Source organism: Selaginella moellendorffii, unplaced genomic scaffold, assembly GCF_000143415.4.
Source record: "Selaginella moellendorffii unplaced genomic scaffold, v1.0 SELMOscaffold_94, whole genome shotgun sequence".
Classification (NCBI taxonomy): Eukaryota; Viridiplantae; Streptophyta; class Lycopodiopsida; order Selaginellales; family Selaginellaceae; genus Selaginella; species Selaginella moellendorffii.
The window spans coordinates 585,915-606,567 of NW_003314355.1; the positions used below are offsets into that span (position 1 = coordinate 585,915).

Sequence of the window (20,653 nt, forward strand, 5' to 3'; positions counted from 1 at the left end):
GGTTAAACCCTAGGTATAAAGCTAGGGCCTTTGTTGCCCAGCCCAGGCGCAGGGATGGATGCCCTAAGCGTTCTCCGCGACTACACGGCGCGCAAGGAGCTGGGCAATGTCCACCGCGTGGGCGACGAGTTCCGCTTCGGCAATGACTACAGGTTCCCGTGCAGCACCGAGACGGGCTACCGCTCCAAGCTCGGCTTCTTCTACACGCTCGACTCGCTCGTCTTCTTCGTCAAGAGCAGCAACCTCAAGCACACCGAGTACATGCAGCAGGCGCGAGCTCTCAAGCTCCAGATCGTCACCTACACCGACAAGAAGCCGCTGCTCGACTACCTCGAAGGCAAGGTCTCCACCAGTGATGCCATCGAGCTCTTGCCGCCGGTCGCCTCGTCGGCGGCGTCGCTGGACAAGCTCTCCCCGGGCGATCTCGCTGCCGCGGACGAGGCCGGGGCTCTCCACCCGAGCAAGCGGCCCCGGAGCGACCAAGACCAGCCTGTGGATGCCTGCCTCCTCATCGAGCTGGTGAGGAGCCTGGAGCGTCCCGTGCGTGATCGCGAGACCATCCTCCTCTGTCCCAACAAGAGCTTCGAGGGGATCCTCTCCACCTTGGGACGCCGGGAGCGCATCGAGCAGCAGTCCCAGCAGCAGTCACAGCAGCAATCCCAGAACTCGCAGAGGAGAGAGCCACAATCTTCTTCCACGGATAAGTTCGTCAAAGTGGAGCCGGATCTCAAGTCTGCCGCTGCTCCTTCCATGGAGAAGCGACCCCCGCCACCACCACCATCTTCCCAGCAAACTCTGGCGAGATCGTCGAGCAAGGCCAAGATCGAAGGACCACCTATCATCCTCGTTCCAAATGCCTCGCAGACGCTGCTCAACACCTTCAACGCCAAGGAGTTCCTGGAAGATGGTGTCTACGTCCTGGCCGATGCCAAAAAGTCCGCCGCTGCCAAGAAGCCCGAGACGCTTCCCATCTACCGGAAGATCGGCCGGGAGATCCCAGTCAAGTACGAGGTGAGAGACAGGCCGTCGGCTCTCTCCTCCAAGGACTGGGAACGAGTCGTTGCTGTCTTCGTTCTCGGCAAGGAGTGGCAATTCAAGGACTGGCCGTTCAAGGACCACGTCGAGATCTTCAACAAGAGTGAGTGCCGTGCTTTCGTTGTTCGCAACTTCGCAGCTGAAAACCTGTTTGTGGCAGTTTTGGGAGTGTACCTGAGATTCGAGGACGACAGCATGGAATCGGTTAAAGTCGTGATGCAATGGAATGTCAAGATCATCTCGGTAAATGAAGATAAAAAGAATCGCGAGAAAAACGAATGCCTTCTTACTCTTCTTTGTTTGCTAAACAGCTGAGCAAGCACAAGAGGCACCAGGACCGCACGGCAGTTCTCGAGTTTTGGGATAAACTCGATGCCTTTGTGCGAGCCCGGAGGCTGCCTATTGTCTTTTGAGATGATGGTCACTCCTGCCGCTCTAGTTCTGCCATCCGCTCGATTATTGCCTGGAACAAACTCATGAATCCAAGGAACAAAGACGAGAACATACGACGGCATACCTTTTTGCTGGTTTCTTGTAACTCGCCAGCAAGAATGAACTCGTCGAGGATCAAGTAAACCTGTAAACGAAACCAGCAGGCGCTGAGTGCTTGCAACACCAGACCGGGAGAATAAAAAAGCAAGGAAAGAAACTGGCCTTGTGGAAGTTGAAAACCAGATCTAGCTCGCAAACGTTGCTGAAGAAATGGTCTAGGATCTCCACAAAGAGGTGGATGCTCTCGAGGTAGGCCAGCTCGTTATCCGTGATATCCACACACATTGAGAAGAAGAGCCCGGCGTAGCGTCGATAGATCACCTTGTGTGTGCGAAACTGGAAGAGAGAACAAACAAAAACTCCGTGTAAACCAAAGAAAAGAAGCAAACCAAAGAGACCAACCTCTACGAAATTCGTGAACTTTGGATCGCGATTGACAACGAGCCTGTGCACCTGCGATGCGAGAAATTCCACTCCAACACTCGAATCTGGGAGCGATTTACCTCATACTGGAGCTTTTGCTTCTCGGAGTCTTCGAGCGGGACATAGTACTTGGCGAGACGAGTCTTCCCCTGGCGATTTTGCAAGAGGATGAATCTAATCTGCGCATCCAACACGGCGATCGATGTCTCGGCACGGATCCAAGCGAAAATCCACTCACCATTTCGTCCAGGCGCGCGCCAATCCTCTTGGTCGTCTTGCTCTTCTTGGCTAGGGTTAAAGAGAGGAAGATTTAGGGTTCTCATCTAACAAGGGAGGGAAGATGATGATGAGCGATGGAGCCCGGTGGCGATCGTCCGACAACACCGTGGTCGATGCGCTTCCCTACGTCGACCACGAGTACGCGGATCCGCAGCTCAAGCGGGAGGTGGAGCGCCTGATAGACGAGGAGATGAGCCGGAGCAGCAAGCGCCCCGTGGATTTCTTGCAGGATTTGCCGCCATTGCCGAGCTCCAATCTCCTCCAGGCAAGAAATAATCTCGCATTTCTCCACGCATTTCTTACACTCGCCCTCTCTGTTTGATTCTGGTCAGGAAGGGCCTCTGGTCGCCAAGGCATTGGAGCGTCTCCGAGCAGGAAGGCCGCCGCTGGCCCTGGATTTGTCACGCTATGGCGTCCAAGCTCCTCCCGTTGGCAAGCGAAACGATCTCTACGAATGGAACGACTACCTCCGCAAGGCCAAAGTCCAGCTCGAGTATCAAACCATGAGGTAGTGTAAGAACTCTCTCGTTTTTGTCGAAGTAGCTCTTGATTCCTCTCTTCCAGGATTGAAAACTTGGAGCTTATGCTCCAGTACAGTGGAAATACCTGGCGTGCTCACAACCAGCGCTTGGAAGCTTACTTCTCCAAGTAAAGTCCGACTCCCTCCTCGTTTGGTTTTTCACATTTCTTGTTTGCTGCCTGCCAGGCTGCAGTCGATAGCACGGGCATTCTCTCAACAGATCGAATCACTGAATCGCGATCGTAAGCTGAATCAGGTCTGCCAACTTACAATGCAAGTGCCGTGACTGACCCAAGAGTTTCTTTCTCCAGCAAGCGGCCGCGACTGTTCTCACTCATCTGAGATCACAGTGGGTGGAGATCTGCCAAAAGAACAACGACATCGACGCGGCTTGCACGGAGCTCGAGGCCGAGATCGAAAGCTTGCACGAGCAAGCGTCTCAGAGGTACAGTTCCTGGAGCAAAGTTTCAAAGCAGTGACAGTGTGCTTTCTCCCTCTCAGGGGCATAGACGTGACACCTTTCCAGCTCTAGTGAGTGCTCAAACGACGTAGTAGTAGTAATCTTTTTGCGAGAAAACTGGAAAGAAGAAACCAAACGAGGAGGAAGTTCGTCCCAAAGACTTGTCCCCCATCGCAGTACATCATCAGTAGTGATCGTAAGAAGATCTAGCAGCGCCACGCAGCCGCGGCCTATCATACGCCGGGGGAGCTGAGCGATCAAAGTGCGGTGCCCGGTCATACGGCCCCGGACGATCTCTATAGCCACCATCGTACCTCATAGCTCCGCCACTGCTCCGCTCACGGTCCCGGATCCCTCCGCCGCCACCTTCATACTTCCGCTCTCTTCCATACTCGTCACTGCTGTAGCGCTGCTCGTAGCGGTCTCCAAAGTAGTCACCACCGCCGCCTCGGTCACCATAGCGGCCGCCAAAGCCGACATCCCTGCCAATACCACCGCCGCCGCCACCGCCGCCACCGCTGCCATAGCGGTCGCGGGAAGAGACCGGACATTCCCTGGCCCAGTGACCCTGCCGCCCACACCGGAAGCAACTGTCGCTACCATTGTTGTCGCCCCTCCCGGCGTAGCCATTACTGTAAGGAGCGGCATATTCCCGGTCGCGGTAACGGTCGCCGGCACCACGGTCGAAGTCGCGGTCACGGTCCCTGTCGCGGTCCCTGTCGCGGTCGCGGTCGCGGTCGCCAAACCCCATGCCACCGCCGGTGTCGCTCTTGGGCAGTGCCTTGTTCACCGTCACCACGCGGCCGTCGAGCTCTTTGTTGTGGAGCCGGTCGATCGCCTCGTCCATTGCGCGCTGGTCCGCGAAGGTGACAAAGCCAAACCCGCGCGATCGCCCCGACCCCCGGTCGATGATCACCTGCCAAGAACACACACCACAGTGATGGATCCATCATGGCTCTCTCGGGACCGCGCAAAAGAAACCAAGAAGAAGCGAGTACCTTGGCCTCCAAGATCCTTCCAAACTGCCGGAAGCTGCTCTCCAGCGCTTGATCGTCGGTGGACCACGAGAGACCGCCCACGAAACAGCGAAACTCGTCGCCGGAGCCGCCCCCTGACATGCCGGCGTCGCGATCGTCTTGCGTCGTTGCGCGCTCACCCTAGCTTCTTTGCCACTTCTTACAAGCTACCACGAACCCTAAAAACGTTGACGGGCTTATTTTAATCTTACCTTTCAGCCAGCCCCCCAAATTTAAGTTCGTCCCGTCACTCGGCCACTGGCGATGGCGCTAGTGACGTTTCTTGTTCTTCTTGTTCTTGTTCTTCTTCTTCATCGTCGTCTAATCCTTCCACAATGTACTCCTTGTAGGGAAAACTCGCATTTGTCACTGACTATATCGAAAAATGTGCTTCCTTTGCTTACCTTGGTGAGGTCTTGCTTTTCTAGGACGTGGTAGTGCCTGTTGGTGATCTTCCGCCCACAGATGATGGCTATGAAGAACCCGTAGAGAAGCCCGACCAAGATGAGCACCAGCACTGCGAGAATTCGATTGAAAAACGCAGCGAGAATAGTGGAATGACTTACCAGCGAGTGCGTAGAAACCATACGCGTGCTGCTCGTCGTAGCCAAACATCTCTTTGAGTTCCTCCCCGTAGAAGGCATACACAAGCGCGCCCAGCAAGATCACAACCTGGAAGTGAAGCATCAAAACGCTGTGAGTGCTCCAAGAACAAAGAGGATAAGATCTTACTTACCACTTGGACGAGCACGAAAATGACAGTGTGGTCTCGAAAGACAAGCAGCTGGAACTTGAGCCGGAGCCACCATCGATCCGGCGGCCTGTTGACTCTCATCTGGAACACACTCCGGCACTCGGTACAATGGGAGAAAGCAAATCCTTCCTAGTAGAAACAGGAAAGAAGAACAAAAACGAAAACCATTCCATCCATCAGGCCATCATCTCTTCCACCGCTACTTACAGACAGAGATGCCGCTTTCTTGCGCAGCAGAGTACCTTGACCGCCCTCCAATTGTCCAGACACGATCTGTGCACGAACTTCTGCGTCCCTTTGCATTGACACGGCGCGATCAAGTCACTCCCTGGACGAAACAAGCATCCGATAATCCTCCATTCAAGAAATTCCCACACATTCTCACCTCCACACTCGAGACAGATCCGGCACTGGCGCTGCTGCTGCCGATCCAGCTCCAAATCCACGCAAAAGCTGCCGCTGCTCGATGCCGCCTCCTCAATGCCTGCGTATTTCGGCAGCGCCGAGCCGAAATCCAGCTCCAGCGCCGGGGCGGCGCTGGCCTGCGCCATCGCCACGAATTTCTTGCGTCACGAACGCCCTAGCCAGAAAACGTAAGCGTGGAAGAGGCGCTTAATTTAAACAGTAAGTCAGCCATAGACTCTATCGATCGATTGATCGCTCAAGCGCCAAGTCCCAGCGATTTTGGGCGAGATCGAGGGAGAAGAGGCTGCGTCATTCCCTGTCCATTTCTTCCCAGTCCACTCCCTTCCACAAATCCCATCTTCGCCAGCATTCGCGAGCCAAAGCCTTTGGTGTGAGCTTCGAAGCTCCCGAGTGGAGCTTTGTCAACGCTCTCTTTGCTCCTCACAGTGACGCTCGTCTCGGAGAAAAGCACCACCGGAGTTTCTGGATTGTCACCCGGTTGGAGCACACCGCTCGAGACGAAACTTGGCGGCTGCTGCTGGATCGAAGATGATCGCTCGCCATCTTTTCTCTTCTTCAGTGGCTTCTTGTTTCTCTTGCCATGCTGCTCAAGCTTTTCGTTCTCTCGTGCCATGCTCGCCCGAGCGTGCCGAGCAGCTCTCTTGTACTTGGCAGCCAGCCTTCCAGCTTCACCCTTCTTGGCTTTCGGTGGCGAGTCGTCGAGTTCTTTTTCACGCCCCAGAAGCTGGTAGAAAGAAAGATCATAAGAGATGGAAAAAAAAAAATGGAAGCGAGACCTTTAACATTTGCTGAATATCCAGTCCTTGCGGTAGAGCCGTGTGCCTGGTTCGTGTCACAGTCGGAAATCTGTAACAGATACGTAAAAAACAATCCGAGCACAGAAAAAGCCCGACTGATTCACCGTTTTTTCCCAGATCCATGAGCCCCGACTTTCAGACGGTATACAGCAGCAAGCTTATTCACCTGCGAAAGACAAATAAGTTACGATCCAATTTTCAGCGAAGGTGGTCTAATTACCAGAGTAAGGTCCCTATGCTTCATTGGTTGAAGAGCAAGCATATCGCATTCGCTGAGTACCATGCTCTCAAACATCTGTGAAAAAGCTAACACTTTTCACCGCAACAGATGAATCACAGCCTTCATACGTACCACGTTCATGCTCTCGAGATCAACACCCCGGTGCAATGCTCTCTCTCTGCGTTTGCGGGCGATTAATTCCTTTTTGTATTTCTTCCTCTCTCCTGGAATCAATCAAACACTATTAAAAAATCGTATGAAAAGAAACTCTTACCAGGTACTCCTTTTTGCCAGCGAGCCGTGTCCAGCCCCTTTCTTTCTATACGGCCTTTGTCTAGAATGAAAGATGGTTCAATGACTCCGATGAGTTCTTCGTTGTCGCTCAGATCAAGACATTTCAAACGGGCTCCCTGTCTGGAAAATACGGCTTCCACGTCGTCATCGTCCTCGGAGCTACTATCGCCGGACTTGTATCCAAGCCCCGCATGGACAACCGATTCGCTGCTGCTGGAGCCATCATCGCCATCTGCGCTCTCGTCATCGTCGGAATCCGAGAGAAAAAACTCCTCGTCAATCTCGTCACCACTCTCGAGAGCCACTTTCATTGCCATGGCTCTCATTGCCATTTCCGTGGAGAGCTCCTCCAGTGAGACCTCGTTTCCAAGATTTCCTGCGTAGTCCTCAGCGAGGTCCGAATCCACACTCGAGGAACAATCGTCTTCACTGTCCGAGGATGAGCTGGAACTCGGCTTCTTCTCATACTTGGTGTGATTTTTGGCTTTGTTTGATCTTGGAGTCTTTGTCTTTGTTGATCGTCTAGAGCAGCTTGGTATGTCCATGGATGATCCCTTGTCCTCGAAAACGGCTGCTCGGGTGGGAAGAGCAGCGAGAATTATCTGAGTAGCAAAAATCGTTTTCCAGCCAAAGTTCATACGCAACAAGACTCAACCAACCTGTGCTTCGCTCGGAATTGGAAACGAACCATCTCTGCTTGGTCTTCCTGCGAGCCACATTTTTCGTTAAGAAAAAAATTTCACAATGATCGTGAGGCACTTACTCTTGTATTCGTCCTCTACGACCAGAAATTCGTGATCGAGATCCTTACGGGTGCCCCTATGCTTCCCGCGTCCCTCTACAAGCGCTAACAGATAGGATTGAGCTAGAATGCCGCGACGACTTACCCTTTGGCTTCCAATCACTCAGAAATCCGGCCTCCACAAAATGCGATCGATTCGAGCAATGGCTCTTGCTCTCCCTGCTGCTGCGGCCGCTGCTCTGCGCTCCACCCCTTCGTCTTCGCGACATTGAAGCTCCGAAATTAGGTCTTCCGGAAACGGTATATTCTAGGAAAAGAGAATGTTTGCGACATATTCTTTTTCTTGTGACGTGGCATAGCTAACCTAGACAATTCAAACTTTCCCGCCCAAACGTACATTCGAAGATCCGATATTTAGCATATTCTCGGCGCCGCCCTAGTAATTTCAAAGTTTCCCGCTCTTCACCTAGGGTTCTTAGTAGGCGGCGAATGAGCATTGTTCACAGGCGGTGTGTGTGCCGGCGGCACGAGAGGTATGCGCGCGACGAGCAGAGGCAATCGTTCGAGCAGTCCGCCGGGTATTATCGGTGCCGCCAGTGTCAGGCAAGGGATCGCCGATCGTCCTCGGTCATGAATCTCAATGTCTCCAAGTTCCACTATCAGGAAGCCGCCACAGAGATTTCCAGGCCGAGACGCAAGGGCAAGGTCAAGTGCCGCTATGCCATCTCAAAATCCGTGGCCCGTGCCAGAAAAGAGGGGCTTTTGCTGGCGGGGAGTGAGGGTTTTGCGCCAAGAACCCCAATGACGCCATCGGGGCAGCTCTACCCTAATGATCGTCGGAAGGAATCGCCTTTTGACCGTCTTCCTCTGGAGCTTCTGGTAAGCGATCCATCATTGCCCATGCCGGAGATGAGACTGACTGGACTACGCTTTTTTCTTCTCTCTCTCTTTCTCTCTTTTCTATGCTAGGTTCGCATCGTCTGCAGTCTACACCATGATCAACTCAAGCCTGCTTTCCACGTTTGCAGACGATTCAGACAAGCGGTATGAAAATGGTGGTTTCTCCTATCGCTGCTTATCTCTGAATCTTGTGGCAGGTCCTTATAGCCCAGGAGTCCCATTTCGATTTCAGGACACCGAATCGTGAGCGTCAAGTGGAGCTCGAGCTGATGACTCCTAGACCCAATGAACGTTGGCCATTTGCAAGGTACTCTCGATTACTCTTTCCGTCCATCTTTCTTTCCGTCCAACACCTTTTTCTTTTTCTTTGTCAGTCGCACTAGCGATCAACCGACCACCCCGATGGCTCCAAGACATGCACCGAGGCCCCCTCAAGCTAGAATAGCCTTGGGAGACTTGAAACAAGTGGCTGCTAATCTCTTTCCGGGCGATTACGAACATGGCATCGAGGAACCCAGGCCCGCGCCTAGAGCAATCACATCCCACCGAGTGCTATTCACGGAGGAAGAACTCTGCCAGGCGGTGGCCAACAACACTCTAGAGCTCCTCTGAGGTAGACGTCTTGACAAGACGTCCCAAGTGTAAGTGCTCGTTTCACTATTTTAGATAAGAAGTCGGCAACTAGTTTAAAGGCAACTTGGATCTCCACTTAGGGACAGGAGGAAGTATATATAGTTCCTTCTCTACTTCAACTCCAGCAGGCTGAAATGAAGACAGTGGCAATGAAGACGGTGGCGGTGGCTCTCCTTGTGCTGGTGGTTTTGGGAGGGATAGAGTCCCGTAAGCAGCTGGAATGGGAAGACGAAGCTCAAGCTCGAACTGGATTTCCAGCTGGAGGTTTCGTTCCAGCACCTCGCCCGAGGAAGAACTCTCATCACCACGGCTCCCACGGCCACACTCCAGACGGCTCTTCTTACGGTTCCAGCAGTGGAAGTAGCAGTGGCGATGGTAGTGCGAGCGGCTATGGCTCTGGATACGGTGGTGGCCCTGGCGGAGGCAGTGGCTCCGGCTATGGCTATGGATCCAGCTCGGGCTCTGGGAGTACTGGCTATGGCTATGGAAGTGGCCAGGTTCCTGGGGCTGGTAGCTCAAGCGAAGACGAGTCCCACTTTCCAGGTGGAGTGCCACCCCTGCCAGAAATGCCTGGGTTTGTTTAGAAAGATCCATGTTTTGGTAATCCGCGATCTTATAATGTAGTTAACGATCTCATAATATCTATACCGATCTTATATCTTATTCGCGATCTTTATTCCCACTCCACCACCGACTCATTATATTGAATAATAAGTGTCGTTACTTCCTCGATCTTGGCTTGGATCTCCACTGCTGGGATCTTTCTTTACCTCCATCTCCTCCACGATGAATCGAGCGCCAGCATCGGCTTGGGGCCCAGGAAGAGGCACTCGAGGTGTGCTGGAGGATCATCCTCTGGGGCGCCCACCCGGTAGTCCTTGGTCGAGCCATCGTGGCATTGTGGAGGGACTGGAAGAATCCACAGGAATGGACGCTTGGTCGCTTCCAATCCAGCCGCGAGCTCGCGGACTTGCTCCTCGGCCAGGAACGTCCTGCTGCCAAACGAGATGAAGATCATATCGTCATTGGGCGCCGATGCTTCTTTCCCCACTGCCTTGGTATTGGGCGATTCACCATCGATCGCTAGCAGAGGGCCGATGGGAAAAACTGGCAGGATCCGGGGCCGGGCTCTAATCAGCTCCGCCATGGCTACACGCTCGAGCTCTTCGCAGGAATTCACCAGCACGGCCGATGTCGCGATTCCAGTTGCGGGAAGCCATCTCTGGATCGTCGAATGCTGGCTGGAACGCGGCCCGGGACTCATCGATCCAGGGTTCCGGCAGAGGTGCCTTAATTCCCAGCATGACGGACAAATACGAGCAGCTAGCAGTGAGGCTAGCAGTGTGGAACACGAACTTGGGGAGCTTGCTACGTCGGATCGCGTCAGCACTCCACATCATCACCGTGATGTCCACTCAAATTGCGACGTCCAGCTTGGCAGTGAGATGCGTGTCGAATTGGATCTGGGGGACTCGCCGGCGATGGCAGGGACTGCAATTCTTTCTTGGACGAGAAGATCATCGTGATGGAAACACCGTGAAGAATGGCGAGCTTGTTGGCGAGGATAGTTGCGGGTGCAATGTGGCCCTTGTTTCTGTAGGGGACGAACAGTTAGTGTCGGGGATGCAACCTCTTGCCGCCATCGCCTGTTGCCATCTCTCTAATTAGGTTTATGTCTTGATCTGGGAACCGATTGACACGGGAAGATCTGGGCTCCCTAACGCGCATGAATGCAGCCTTAGTCCTAGGTTGCAATACCGTGTAATATGTATTCTTGACTTCACAGAAGCTGGCAGATGTAACCATCACAGGATCACAACACATAGCCTGCTCATGTTGGTGGCCACGCGCAGCAATTGGAGCGAAATACTCTCCAGAGGTCAGCGCTGTGGAGAGAGTCCCTTTCAAAATTTACACGATCTACGATCTGACTCTTTGCACGAGAGATCCACTTTTGCCCCAGCTATGAAGAAGATTTGAACAACAGCTATGCAACTTAACAGTTTACAAGCAATATCATCGATACCATCGAGCAAGAAATTCAGAACAAGAAACAGTGTCCAAAGACAAGAGAGAGCGAGGACAAATCAGCAGATCAAAGAGCTCAGTAAATCGATCTGTAAGCTTATCTACGAACACTATTATAAACAGCTTATGGAATAACAATCTTACATTTGTGATAGAGCCTCTGCAAATGCTTGGAGGTTTTTGGCGGAGCTCGGCGCATTCCTCACGTACTCTTTTAGGGTAGCCGCATTGCCAGAGGAGTTCCTGGCCTCCAGCCTCGCCACCTCCTCGATCTTGGCTTGGATCTCGCCACTGCGCACGATTCCACCGCCATCTTTCTCCAGCTCCACCCCGGCCTTGATCTCCTCCTCGATGAATCGAGCGTTCTCGGGCTGGTCCGCGCCGAACGGCCAGCACAGCATCGGCTTGGCGCCCAGGTAGAGGCACTCGAGCACGGAATTCCAGCCGCAGTGCGTCACGAATGCTAGCAGGGAGCTGTGCTGGAGGATCATCTTCTGAGGCGCCCATCCAGACAGGATGAGGCCGCCTTGATTTCTCGCCAGGAATCCATCGGGAAGAACATGATCCAGGTATTCCTTGGTGCCATCGGCCCAGTGTGGAGGGACTGGAAGAACCCACATGAATGGCCGCTTGCTGCCTTCCAATCCAGTCGCGAGCTCGCGGATTTGCTCCTCGCCCAGAAACGTCCTGCTGCCAAACGAGACGAAGATCACCGACGAGGGCTCCTGCTCGTCCAGCCACTGCTTGCACGCCTCGGCATTGGGTGGCGATGGTTCATGCCCCACTGCCTTGGGATTGGGCGAATCGGCATCGATCGCTAGCAAGGGGCCGACGGGAAGAACTGGCGGGATGCGGGGCCGGGCTCTAATCAGCTCCTCCACGGCTTGGCGCTCGAGCTCTTCGCACGAATTCACAAGCACTGCCTGCGCTTCCCCGAGGTCGCGTTTCCAATCGTGGGATCCAAAATCCGGCATCTCGGGATCGTCGATCCTTGGCTGGAACCCCGCCCGGGACTCATCGATCTGGGGTTCCGGCAGCTCAGCTCTAATCCCCAGCATGACGGACAAATACGAGCAGCTAGCAGTGTAGAGCGAGAACTTGGGGAGCTTGCTACGTTCGATCGCGTCAACACTCCACAGCACTATGATATCCACTAGAATTGCGACGGGTGGCGAGGCCAAGCGCTTGAGCTCGTCCAGTTTTTCGGTGAGAGCCTCGGACTTACTCCTTGTTCCTCCCTGCGTGTCGAGCACCACGAATTTGATCTGGGGGCTCGCCGGCGATGGCGAGGATTCCAATTCTTTCTCGGACACAAAGATCATAGTGATGGAAGTGCCGTGAAGAATGGCGAGCTTGTTGGCGAGGATCATTGACGGCGCAATGTGGCCTTTGTCTGTGAACGGGAGGAACACCAAGTGTGGGGGATGCGACCTCTTACCGTTATCGCCGTTGTTGCTTGATACTACCATTGGAGCCATCTCTCTGCTTGGAAATCTCATGGGTTTTGAGTCTCTTTTGTATGTTTTTGGTTGTGAGCAGCGTTTGACACGCATAGATGTGGGCTCCTTGACACGTATGACTTTGTATGTATGAATCTTATTGGATTCATACGTTTCTCCTAGAAGCTTCGAGCTCCAAAGAACGCGCCGTCCACTTTGCGAATGAATCGGGTCACTTAAATGCGCCTTGTTTTCAACTTGGGAGAACTGTGTTGGAGCTTGACTTGTCGAAAGAAGAGAGACGAGCTTGCTTCTTTGATTACGCCATTGTCACGTTTACCGCTATAGCCAACAAGTGACATGGCTTTGTGTTTGAACGGGGCAAAGGAAGCACCTATCTTGATGCAAGTTTATTCACAGTGGGATATCTCAAACAACCTATGGGTGATGACAACATTTGCAGACGATGGCACAAAATTGGAGTAACAAAGGAGCAATGACAAGTATTATAATCAAATTGCTGAGGTTCATCCCTCTGTCCCACCAATTTGTCCCACCTCATGAACCAACCATGCACAATTCTAACTCATACACCATATTCTTGTGGTTTTGGGAGAGAGAAGCCGCCACAACGATATCCTTGTCTTGATCCTTGCCTGCAGACAGTCATGCCCAGATCGCCGTCACCCTACCAAACCAGGAAAATTCTGACACAGACCAGTTATAAAAAGGTGAGTATGGAGTGTTGGGGCGCTACAGGCAGCGTTGAAGCAGTTAGAGCGACGTTGAGACTCCCCAAATTTCAGCAGTCAGTGCATTGAGGTTTTTCGGCAAGAGTTTCCAGATTTTGATCTACTCAAACAGGGATGAGAGCAAACATATCCACCACCACAAAAACCAGCCTTAATTTATAATAGATATCACTCTCATTGGAGTTAAAAAACCCTAATAATATTATGGACAAAGTTTGATATGGACTTACGAACAAAACAACAACGAGAACTACAAAAGAGGCATCTATCTATGTTGGATTTTTAAATGCTGGTGACAGAAGGTCATGGATCCGGGCTTGACGTGTCTGAAAGTTTCCAAAACAGCTCATGATCTAGATCTTTGGACAACACAATCAAGGAAGCAAGCTCATCTATACAATAACAAGGCCAGATGCCCTGCATGCCCTCATGACCTTTACAAACATCTTGTGATCTTGTACAAACCCTAGCCCAAGATTTCCAGATCTCTCAGATCCCTAGCCACGCCATTGTCACATCAAACGTAGGCCTGCACTCTACCTGCAAATGCTTGGAGGTTTATGGAGGAGCTCTTCGCGTTTCTCACTTGCTCTGTAGCAGTAGCAGCATTGCCAGAGGAGTTCCTGGCCTCCAGCCTCGCCACCTCCTCGATCTTGGTTTGGATCTCGCTGCTGCGCACGATTCCACTGGGATCTTTCTCCAGCTCCACCCCGGCCTTGAGCTCCTCCTCGATGAATCGAGCGTTCTGGGGCTGGTCCGTGCCGAACGGCCAGCACAGCATCGGCTTGGCGCCCAGGTAGAGGCACTCGAGCACGGAATTCCAGCCGCAGTGCGTCACAAATGCTAGCAGGGAGCTGTGCTGGAGGATCATCTTCTGAGGCGCCCATCCAGACAGGATGAGCCCGGCTTGATTTCTCGCCAGGAATCCATCGGGAAGAACATGATCCAGGTAGTCCTTAGTCGAACCATCGGCCCAGGTTGGCGGGACTGGAAGAACCCACAGGAATGGCCGCTTGCTGGCTTCCAATCCAGCCGCGAGTTCGTGGATTTGCTCCTCTGCCAGAAACGTCCTGCTGCCAAACGAGATGAAGATCACTGACGAGGGCTGCTGCTCGTCCAGCCACTGCTTGCACGCATCGGCATTGGGTGGCGATGATTCTTGCCCCACTGCCTTGGGATTGACATCGATCGCTAGCAAGGGGCCGACGGGAAGAACTGGCGGGATCCGAGGCTGGGCTCTGATCAGCTCGGCCATAGCTTCCTGCTCGAGCTCTTCGCACGAATTCACCAGCACGGCCTGCGCCTCCCCGCTGTCGTCATTCCAATCGTGGGATTCGATATCCGGCATCTCGGGATCGTCGAGTCCCAACTGGAACGCGGCCCGGGACTCATCGATCCACGGTTCGGGCAGAGGTGCCTTAATCCCCAGCATGACGGACAAATACGAGCAGCTAGCAGTGTAGAGCACGAACTTGGGGAGATTGCTACGTCGGATCGCGTCAGCACTCCACATCACTATGATATCCACTAGAATTGCGACGGGTGGCGAGGCCGAGCGCTTGAGCTCGTCCAGCGTGGCAGTGAGAGCCTCGGACTTACTTCTTGTTCCTCCCTGCGTGTCGAGAGCCATGAATTGGATGTGGGGACTCGCCGGCGATGGCCAGGATTCCAATTCTTTCGCGGACGCGAAGATCACAGTGATGGAAATACCGTGAAGAATGGCGAGGTTGTTGGCGAGGATAATTGATGGTGCAGTGTGGCCTTTGTCTTTGTATGGGACGAAGACCAAGTGTGGGGGACGCTTGCCACCATCGCCATTGTTGCTTGATACAACCATCGCTGGAGCCATCTCTCTACTTGGAGAATTCAGGGGTGGAGTCTCTTTTTTATATAATTTTGGTGGATCTGAGTTGTCCTACGCACCGATCGACACACGGGCTCCTAGACACGCATGGATTTGCATATCCGGAATCATATTGGTTCTTCTCACTCAAGAACGTAGAGTTCGAATCGCGCTTCTGCCATCGAATCCCAGCCGTCCAATTCGATCGAACTTTAGAAAAAGCGCGGCAAATGAATCGGCTGACCTAAAATGCGCTCATTCGCGCCTTCTACGTTTTCGTGTAGTAGCGCTGCTAGGCTAGGGTTCTTGAGGTGAGGAGGGCAGGGGCAATGCCGGCCTCCAACGGCGGCATCGAGATCGATGGCGATGGCGATGCCTTCTCCGCCGCGGATCAGCCCACGAATTCCAATGTCCAGGTGATTGTCCGGGTGAGGCCGCCGAATCAGCGGGAGCACGAGCAGGGCTACAAGAAGGCTGCTGCCGTCGATGCCGCAGCTCAGACGCTCACTCTCAGTGTCACGCCATTTGCCAGATCCTTCAAGTTTGATTATGTTGCCGATGAGGACGTTGGCCAGGTTTTTGATTGATTTTTCTCAAGTGATTCAGCTCATACTGTAAATCCCTTCTACAGGAAGACATGTTCCAAAGAGTGGGGAAGCCCATCACGGATGCTTGCTTGCAAGGATACCATTGCTGTCTCATTGCTTACGGTAGGAGTTTACTCTAAAAGTCTCGGATTCATGTATAGCTTTGACATGCAATGGTTTTTCAGGACAAACTGGTGCTGGAAAGACCTTCACAATGGAAGGTAGCTTTGAACTTTTCTTTTGCTTTGTTTTTGGCTAGTGGATTTCTCACCCGAACTTCCATCGCTCAAGGGCAGGTCTCAGTGTCACGGAGGATCAGGCCCAAGCGTATGAAATGCGTGGCCTGATTCCTCGCATTTTGGACTACATGTTCCAGAGAATGGGAGAGGAGAAAAAGGAGGTTGTATATTCCATTGGCAACCAGTTTTTTTTTTTTCACTCTTGTGCTGTTTTTTCTTCAGCGGCAGAAGGATGTTGAATATGGCATCAAGTGCTCGTATCTTCAGGTTAGTAAACTGCTTCACCACCATTCCTTATTCAGCTTTCGTGCAGATATATAACGAGCAAGTGCAAGATCTTCTAGATCCCGACTCCGCTCATTTAAGTATCCTTTTTGTTGTCTTGCATTTGCTTGCTGTTCCTTAAAGCCTTTCAGATATCCGCGAGGATACAAAGAATGGAATGTATGTGGATGGTCTCCAGGAAGTGGTCGTGCCATCTGCAGAAGCTACTTATGGAGTTTTTCGGCGTGGATCTCAAAACCGGCACGTCGGGATGACTGCTATGAACATTGAAAGCAGTAGGTCACATAGCGTGTTTACTTTAGTGGTCGAGTCTCAGGTACGCTTTAAACTGCTAGCTTGGTTTCTCTTATGCTCATTGTGTTCTTTGTGGTAGCGTGTTGTTGGTGGAGTGATGAACAGAAAGACATCGAGATTTTATCTTGTTGACTTAGCAGGATCTGAGCGTCAGAAGTACAGCGAGACTATTGGGATTCGACTCAAAGAAGCTGGGAGTATAAATAAATCGTTGTCCGCACTTGGAAACGTTATAAAGGTAAGCAAACATAAGCAGCAGATGTTTAGCAAAACGTAAAAGTGGTTTCAATTGTTTGCAGGCGCTTGTGGACATATCAGAAGGCAAAGTAAGGCACGTTCCTTACCGAGACTCGAAGCTAACATTCCTGCTGAAGGTTTGTGTTCAGTCGTTTGAATTAGGAATTTTACTCGTGTGCGGACCAGGACGCTTTGGGTGGAAATTCGAAGTGTACGCTAATAGCGAATGTGAGTCCAGCCGATAAGAATGGGGAGGAAACGCTTTCCACTCTTAAATTTGCTCAAAGAGCGAAGTTGATGAGAAACGCTGCCGTTGTTAACGAGGACATGCTTGGTAATCCAGCTATTATGGGCGAGGAAATAAAGAGACTTAGACTCGAGATTGCAACACTGCGAGGTAGAGCTATATTGTGTCTTGTATAGCATTGTTTCTGATATAGCTTGAGTAAAATGTGTTCAGCAAATATTGGAGCTCCATCGCTGATTTCGATACCAACTGTGGCGGCAGAGGCACTCCCAGGTATCCCCTTGTTTTTCATCTCATTCTTTATTGGTATTGATAATTTTGTTTGATTTTTAGAAAGCGAGCGAATCAGCCGCTTGGAACATATATTATCTGAATCTACAAAGCAGTCTCTAGCCGCTGAAAGGAAATCAGCTCTAGAGCTGCACGAACTCGCCACGAAGTACGAGGCTGCACAAGCGGTTTGTGAGCGACTGGAAACAGCTTTACAGGTAAGGGTGAACGCTCTATAATTTGCATAGCATTAACAAATGTTTGCAGTCGCAAAAAATGATAACGAGGTTGCGTGAATGTGCTATCAAAAGAGTTGAGGGTGGCCGTCCAGCTACTGATGGTGACGATGGAACTTCCGAAATGAAAGAAGAGATTGAACAGTTACGCAAACAAGTAGAGCATCATCCAGACGTTGTGAGGTTTAAGATGGAACTCGATCTCTGTAAAGGTTCGTGTGTTTTCACTAATTGATTATGCCAAAGGAATGATCCTAACGCGAGTTGGAAGTTGTGCAGCCAAACTCGAGGAATACGAGCACAAGGACAAAGGCGAGGAGCATGTTGCTCAACTTGAAAACTACAGCCAGACGCTAAAGCTTGAATTGCAAGACACTTTAGAAGAAAAGGCTAAGCTTGATGAAGCTATGGCTGCCATGAAAGCTGAGAATGAGTCAGCAAGAGCTCAAGTACTAGTAGCCGAAGAGCAGGTATTGTTTGTTCTTTTTGCAAACGGCTTGAGAATGTTATCGTCGTTACTTGCAGTTTTTGAAGCTGCAAGAGGCAGCAGAAAAATGTAAGAAGGAAGCTACGGAGGCGATACAAAAGCAAGAGAAGACGGACGAAAGGCTACGTGAAGCAATACAAGAACAGGACCGGGTGAGAAACTACAAAAGTTTGTTGCGCTCGTTTGTAGCTGATCGTGACGTTCAGGTTTGGCGAATGTGCAACCTTGCAGAAGCACAAGCAACAGAACTCGCTCTTGAGCTTGCCAAAGAAAAGTCTGACGCATCAAAGGCGCTACAGAAAGAAAAGGTTCCGTACTGGATACTTGCCAGTGTTGCCTTTTGACGTGTTCCTCGTGACACAGGAGATTTTAAATTCCATGGTGCAAGTCATCAGTGGGGAGCGAGATGAGGTATTTTTCTTTTTCTTTTTTGTTTCCTGTTATTCTCATCGCCTCTAACATGCAGGCAGCAAGAACATCGAGTGAACTGGCAACGAAACTAGATATTGCCCTCGCTGCAAATGCTCTTTTAGAGTCTCGCATCAGAGATTTGGAGGGAAGGCTGGTTGAAAAGGTGTGATCATTTTCTTTTTCTCCCTTTCTTCTCATTTCTTTTTCGGGATTTGACACTGCACGTTGATTCCTTTTTTTAACATGTGTGCCCGTGCCAGAGAAGAGAGAGCATAAGTTGAGATCTGTACACATGTGCTTTTTGTTGGTATTGTGGGTATCAAAATTTTAACCAACCGGTGAGCTGCCGTCGTTTCTTTACTGTCTACGGAGCTCATGAGAGACACTTGTGTGTTTTCTTTATTCAGGTAACAGGAAGTGATCCAGCGCTCCCATGAAAAGCTTGGCTTTTACTTGTAGATACTCGTTCCAAGTGAGGCAGCGGTAGAGAGGTTTGCTGGGATGGATGGGGCAAATGGAAACCGTGGGAGGCGGGGTGAAGAAGTAAACCAGCGAGAGACGTTCGAAGCGTTCGTTAACGAGAGCTCTGTGCAAGGCACTATGGAAGACGTTGTTGCTCATCAACTGTAGAAAGGCAAGGCAAGGCAAAGCACTGTCAGAGGCTGGAAAAACTGGATGAGATTCCAGGATACCTGAAGCATGTCACCGACTTGGATGACAAAGGCACCGGGAACAGGCTTGATGGCGATCCACTTGTCACCTCTTTTCACTTGCAAGCCTCCGACGCTGCCTTGGTGCATGATGGTGAGGCAGCTGGAATCGGTGTGGGACGCGAGACCCATTGCTTCCGAGGGGCTGGGACAGGGGGGATAGAAGTTCATGTGGATCATCCCCCAGAAGTTCCGGATATGTTGGTGAATTCGCTCCTCGCTTGCTTCCAGGCCGTGGAGGATGAGGTCGGTGATGAGCAGGGCCAGGCCGCGCATCGCCTTATCGTACTCTTCAAACGACTTGCTGCCAAGGACAGAGACAAAAACCGTGAGAGCATGAAAAAGACAACGTCGTTTGTTGGTATGCGAAAGGTAAGAGCAGAATGGAAGTCTGTTCTTTGTTAACTTCCTTGTTCTTACCAGAAATCTTGCTCGCTGTGGACGCAGAGCTTGCGGGCGTATGCCTCGAAATTGTTGTGCGGAGAGCCCATCATGGTGAAGGCCTCGGACCACATTAGCCGGTTGAAGAAGGAGGCCATTCTGGTGGCGCCGTAGCCGAAGAGAGTCCCGGGTGGTCTCTCGGCCCGGAGCTTGTCCGACTCGGGGAGAGCAAACAAGTCGAGGCTCGTCCTCCGCGCTCGCTCCACAACTTGGTCAGGCACGCCGTGATTCACCACCTGGAACGCTCCCCACTCGCGGCAGGCGGATCTCATCTCCTCGCATATCTCCTTGCGCCTCTCATCGGATCGATCCAGCTCCGCCAGGTTGATCACAGGCACCACCACCTCGTCCTCCAGCTCCGCCGGATCATCCTCCGCTGCTGCCGTCTCGCTCGAGCTCCAGCGATAAGCTTCCGGGAGCTGCTGCCCTCTCTCGAGCATCTTGCTGAGGCTTCCTACATTCGACACTGATCGCAGGAGCTGGGCTCCGCAGGAAGAAGGCGTGGGAGACTGGGAGAGCCCCGATGGGAGCCGTGTTGTTCCTAGCATCATCTATCTCCAAGGTAGACTATATAAAAACCAAAGTATTAGGAGTTATGAAGTTAAGGAGGAGTTCGCTCTTTGCCTCTCAAGGCAGGCACATAGCCTAGGCAGGGGAAATACATATACACTCTTTAAATTTCTTTGCTCTCTACTCACACCCTCCACCATTCCACCATTGTAGTGCTTGAGGCCAAAGTAAATAGCAGTGGGGTGAGTGATGGGCAGGGCTGGCACAGGGCAGCTGAGTGGGGAGCCCCACAAATTGCATTGGGTCACAGAAGCAGCAAGAGACAAAGGTGGTGACATATGGAATGAGTAATAAGCCAGTGGTATTAGCCAAGGCCTGGAACGACAGCTTGTCCCCTACCATGTCAATTAGTGCCCGATCTCCGTCTGATGCAATGGACAGCAGTCCGAAAATCGTCCACTTCCTCCCTAGGAATCCTTCCCCATCAAGATCCCAAAACTTTTTCTCTATTTCTAACATTGTATATTCAATTAATGTGAGTGCATGGAATATGGTAAGGGAATATAGAAAATGTGCTTAATTAACCCAAAAACCATTGTAGCCATACATTTGAACCTCATAACATCCCCTCCAAAATGATAGAATA

The 20,653-nt window shown here is 51.8% G+C and overlaps 12 protein-coding genes across 15 annotated transcripts; 5 read left to right on the forward strand and 7 right to left on the reverse strand.

Annotated features, from left to right (window-relative positions):
• The first annotated feature begins 10 nt into the window (after positions 1–10).
• On the forward strand, positions 11–1,709 carry LOC112341910 (protein CDC73 homolog). 2 transcript variants are annotated; one of them, XM_024662906.1, is made up of 3 exons: positions 11–1,138; positions 1,196–1,278; positions 1,347–1,709. In XM_024662906.1, the coding sequence occupies exons 1-3, from the start codon at positions 55–57 to the stop codon at positions 1,446–1,448; spliced, it is 1,269 nt and encodes a 422-aa protein (XP_024518674.1). In that variant the 5' UTR covers positions 11–54; the 3' UTR covers positions 1,449–1,709. The 2 variants fall into 2 exon arrangements, with proteins under 2 accessions (XP_024518674.1, XP_024518673.1); XM_024662905.1 differs by having other exon boundaries at positions 11–1,278; positions 1,347–1,476.
• LOC9630299 (AP-2 complex subunit sigma) lies at positions 1,296–2,290 on the reverse strand. The gene is made up of 6 exons (XM_024662908.1): positions 2,189–2,290; positions 2,031–2,129; positions 1,930–1,980; positions 1,690–1,863; positions 1,553–1,612; positions 1,296–1,498 (listed from the first exon to the last, which is right to left on the reverse strand). The coding sequence occupies exons 1-6, from the start codon at positions 2,189–2,191 to the stop codon at positions 1,457–1,459; spliced, it is 429 nt and encodes a 142-aa protein (XP_024518676.1). The 5' UTR covers positions 2,192–2,290; the 3' UTR covers positions 1,296–1,456.
• Positions 2,258–3,367, forward strand: LOC9630300 (pre-mRNA-splicing factor SPF27 homolog). The gene is made up of 6 exons (XM_024662907.1): positions 2,258–2,494; positions 2,562–2,737; positions 2,794–2,877; positions 2,936–3,005; positions 3,061–3,194; positions 3,251–3,367. Exons 1-6 carry the CDS (start codon positions 2,291–2,293, stop codon positions 3,279–3,281), a joined length of 699 nt encoding a protein of 232 aa, XP_024518675.1. The 5' UTR covers positions 2,258–2,290; the 3' UTR covers positions 3,282–3,367.
• Positions 3,299–4,355, reverse strand: LOC9629839 (glycine-rich RNA-binding protein GRP1A). Its single transcript, XM_002989153.2, has 2 exons — positions 4,208–4,355; positions 3,299–4,125 (listed from the first exon to the last, which is right to left on the reverse strand). Exons 1-2 carry the CDS (start codon positions 4,325–4,327, stop codon positions 3,394–3,396), a joined length of 852 nt encoding a protein of 283 aa, XP_002989199.2. The 5' UTR covers positions 4,328–4,355; the 3' UTR covers positions 3,299–3,393.
• A 45-nt stretch (positions 4,356–4,400) lies between these two features.
• LOC9630301 (E3 ubiquitin-protein ligase MARCH8) lies at positions 4,401–5,576 on the reverse strand. Its single transcript, XM_002989154.2, has 6 exons — positions 5,365–5,576; positions 5,222–5,307; positions 4,962–5,108; positions 4,792–4,897; positions 4,630–4,742; positions 4,401–4,568 (listed from the first exon to the last, which is right to left on the reverse strand). The coding sequence occupies exons 1-6, from the start codon at positions 5,528–5,530 to the stop codon at positions 4,473–4,475; spliced, it is 714 nt and encodes a 237-aa protein (XP_002989200.2). The 5' UTR covers positions 5,531–5,576; the 3' UTR covers positions 4,401–4,472.
• Positions 5,576–7,745, reverse strand: LOC112341909. 2 transcript variants are annotated; one of them, XM_024662904.1, is made up of 9 exons: positions 7,604–7,745; positions 7,480–7,554; positions 7,376–7,422; positions 6,697–7,318; positions 6,555–6,646; positions 6,423–6,497; positions 6,307–6,368; positions 6,182–6,251; positions 5,576–6,129 (listed from the first exon to the last, which is right to left on the reverse strand). In XM_024662904.1, the coding sequence occupies exons 1-9, from the start codon at positions 7,725–7,727 to the stop codon at positions 5,641–5,643; spliced, it is 1,656 nt and encodes a 551-aa protein (XP_024518672.1). In that variant the 5' UTR covers positions 7,728–7,745; the 3' UTR covers positions 5,576–5,640. The 2 variants fall into 2 exon arrangements, with proteins under 2 accessions (XP_024518672.1, XP_024518671.1); XM_024662903.1 differs by having other exon boundaries at positions 7,480–7,563.
• A 178-nt stretch (positions 7,746–7,923) lies between these two features.
• On the forward strand, positions 7,924–9,652 carry LOC9630302 (F-box protein At4g35930). The gene is made up of 4 exons (XM_002989113.2): positions 7,924–8,337; positions 8,428–8,502; positions 8,556–8,665; positions 8,733–9,652. Exons 1-4 carry the CDS (start codon positions 7,948–7,950, stop codon positions 8,968–8,970), a joined length of 813 nt encoding a protein of 270 aa, XP_002989159.2. The 5' UTR covers positions 7,924–7,947; the 3' UTR covers positions 8,971–9,652.
• On the forward strand, positions 9,126–9,575 carry LOC9629840 (putative glycine-rich cell wall structural protein 1). The gene has a single exon (XM_002989114.2). The coding sequence runs from the start codon at positions 9,126–9,128 to the stop codon at positions 9,573–9,575; it is 450 nt and encodes a 149-aa protein (XP_002989160.1).
• A 1,451-nt stretch (positions 9,653–11,103) lies between the features above and the next one.
• LOC9629841 (anthocyanidin 3-O-glucosyltransferase 7) lies at positions 11,104–12,714 on the reverse strand. The gene has a single exon (XM_002989155.2). The coding sequence runs from the start codon at positions 12,570–12,572 to the stop codon at positions 11,160–11,162; it is 1,413 nt and encodes a 470-aa protein (XP_002989201.2). The 5' UTR covers positions 12,573–12,714; the 3' UTR covers positions 11,104–11,159.
• Positions 12,715–13,589: 875 nt separating this feature from the next.
• LOC9630303 (anthocyanidin 3-O-glucosyltransferase 2) lies at positions 13,590–15,149 on the reverse strand. Its single transcript, XM_024662902.1, has one exon. The coding sequence runs from the start codon at positions 15,057–15,059 to the stop codon at positions 13,728–13,730; it is 1,332 nt and encodes a 443-aa protein (XP_024518670.1). The 5' UTR covers positions 15,060–15,149; the 3' UTR covers positions 13,590–13,727.
• A 154-nt stretch (positions 15,150–15,303) lies between these two features.
• On the forward strand, positions 15,304–18,771 carry LOC9630304 (kinesin-like protein KIF15). 2 transcript variants are annotated; one of them, XR_002990741.1, is made up of 20 exons: positions 15,304–15,628; positions 15,685–15,763; positions 15,826–15,861; positions 15,937–16,040; positions 16,102–16,146; positions 16,193–16,244; positions 16,296–16,480; positions 16,538–16,696; positions 16,758–16,832; positions 16,882–17,092; positions 17,156–17,215; positions 17,276–17,430; positions 17,480–17,660; positions 17,728–17,918; positions 17,974–18,087; positions 18,142–18,243; positions 18,299–18,346; positions 18,402–18,509; positions 18,607–18,684; positions 18,754–18,771. XR_002990741.1 is itself a non-coding variant. In XM_024662901.1 (19 exons), the coding sequence occupies exons 1-19, from the start codon at positions 15,383–15,385 to the stop codon at positions 18,625–18,627; spliced, it is 2,172 nt and encodes a 723-aa protein (XP_024518669.1). In that variant the 5' UTR covers positions 15,304–15,382; the 3' UTR covers positions 18,628–18,739. The 2 variants fall into 2 exon arrangements, 1 of the variants encoding a protein (XP_024518669.1); XM_024662901.1 differs by lacking the exon at positions 18,754–18,771 and having other exon boundaries at positions 18,607–18,739.
• Positions 18,728–20,291, reverse strand: LOC9629842 (gibberellin 3-beta-dioxygenase 2). Its single transcript, XM_002989157.2, has 3 exons — positions 19,477–20,291; positions 19,039–19,360; positions 18,728–18,970 (listed from the first exon to the last, which is right to left on the reverse strand). The coding sequence occupies exons 1-3, from the start codon at positions 20,046–20,048 to the stop codon at positions 18,746–18,748; spliced, it is 1,119 nt and encodes a 372-aa protein (XP_002989203.1). The 5' UTR covers positions 20,049–20,291; the 3' UTR covers positions 18,728–18,745.
• Between the last annotated feature and the right edge of the window lie 362 nt (positions 20,292–20,653).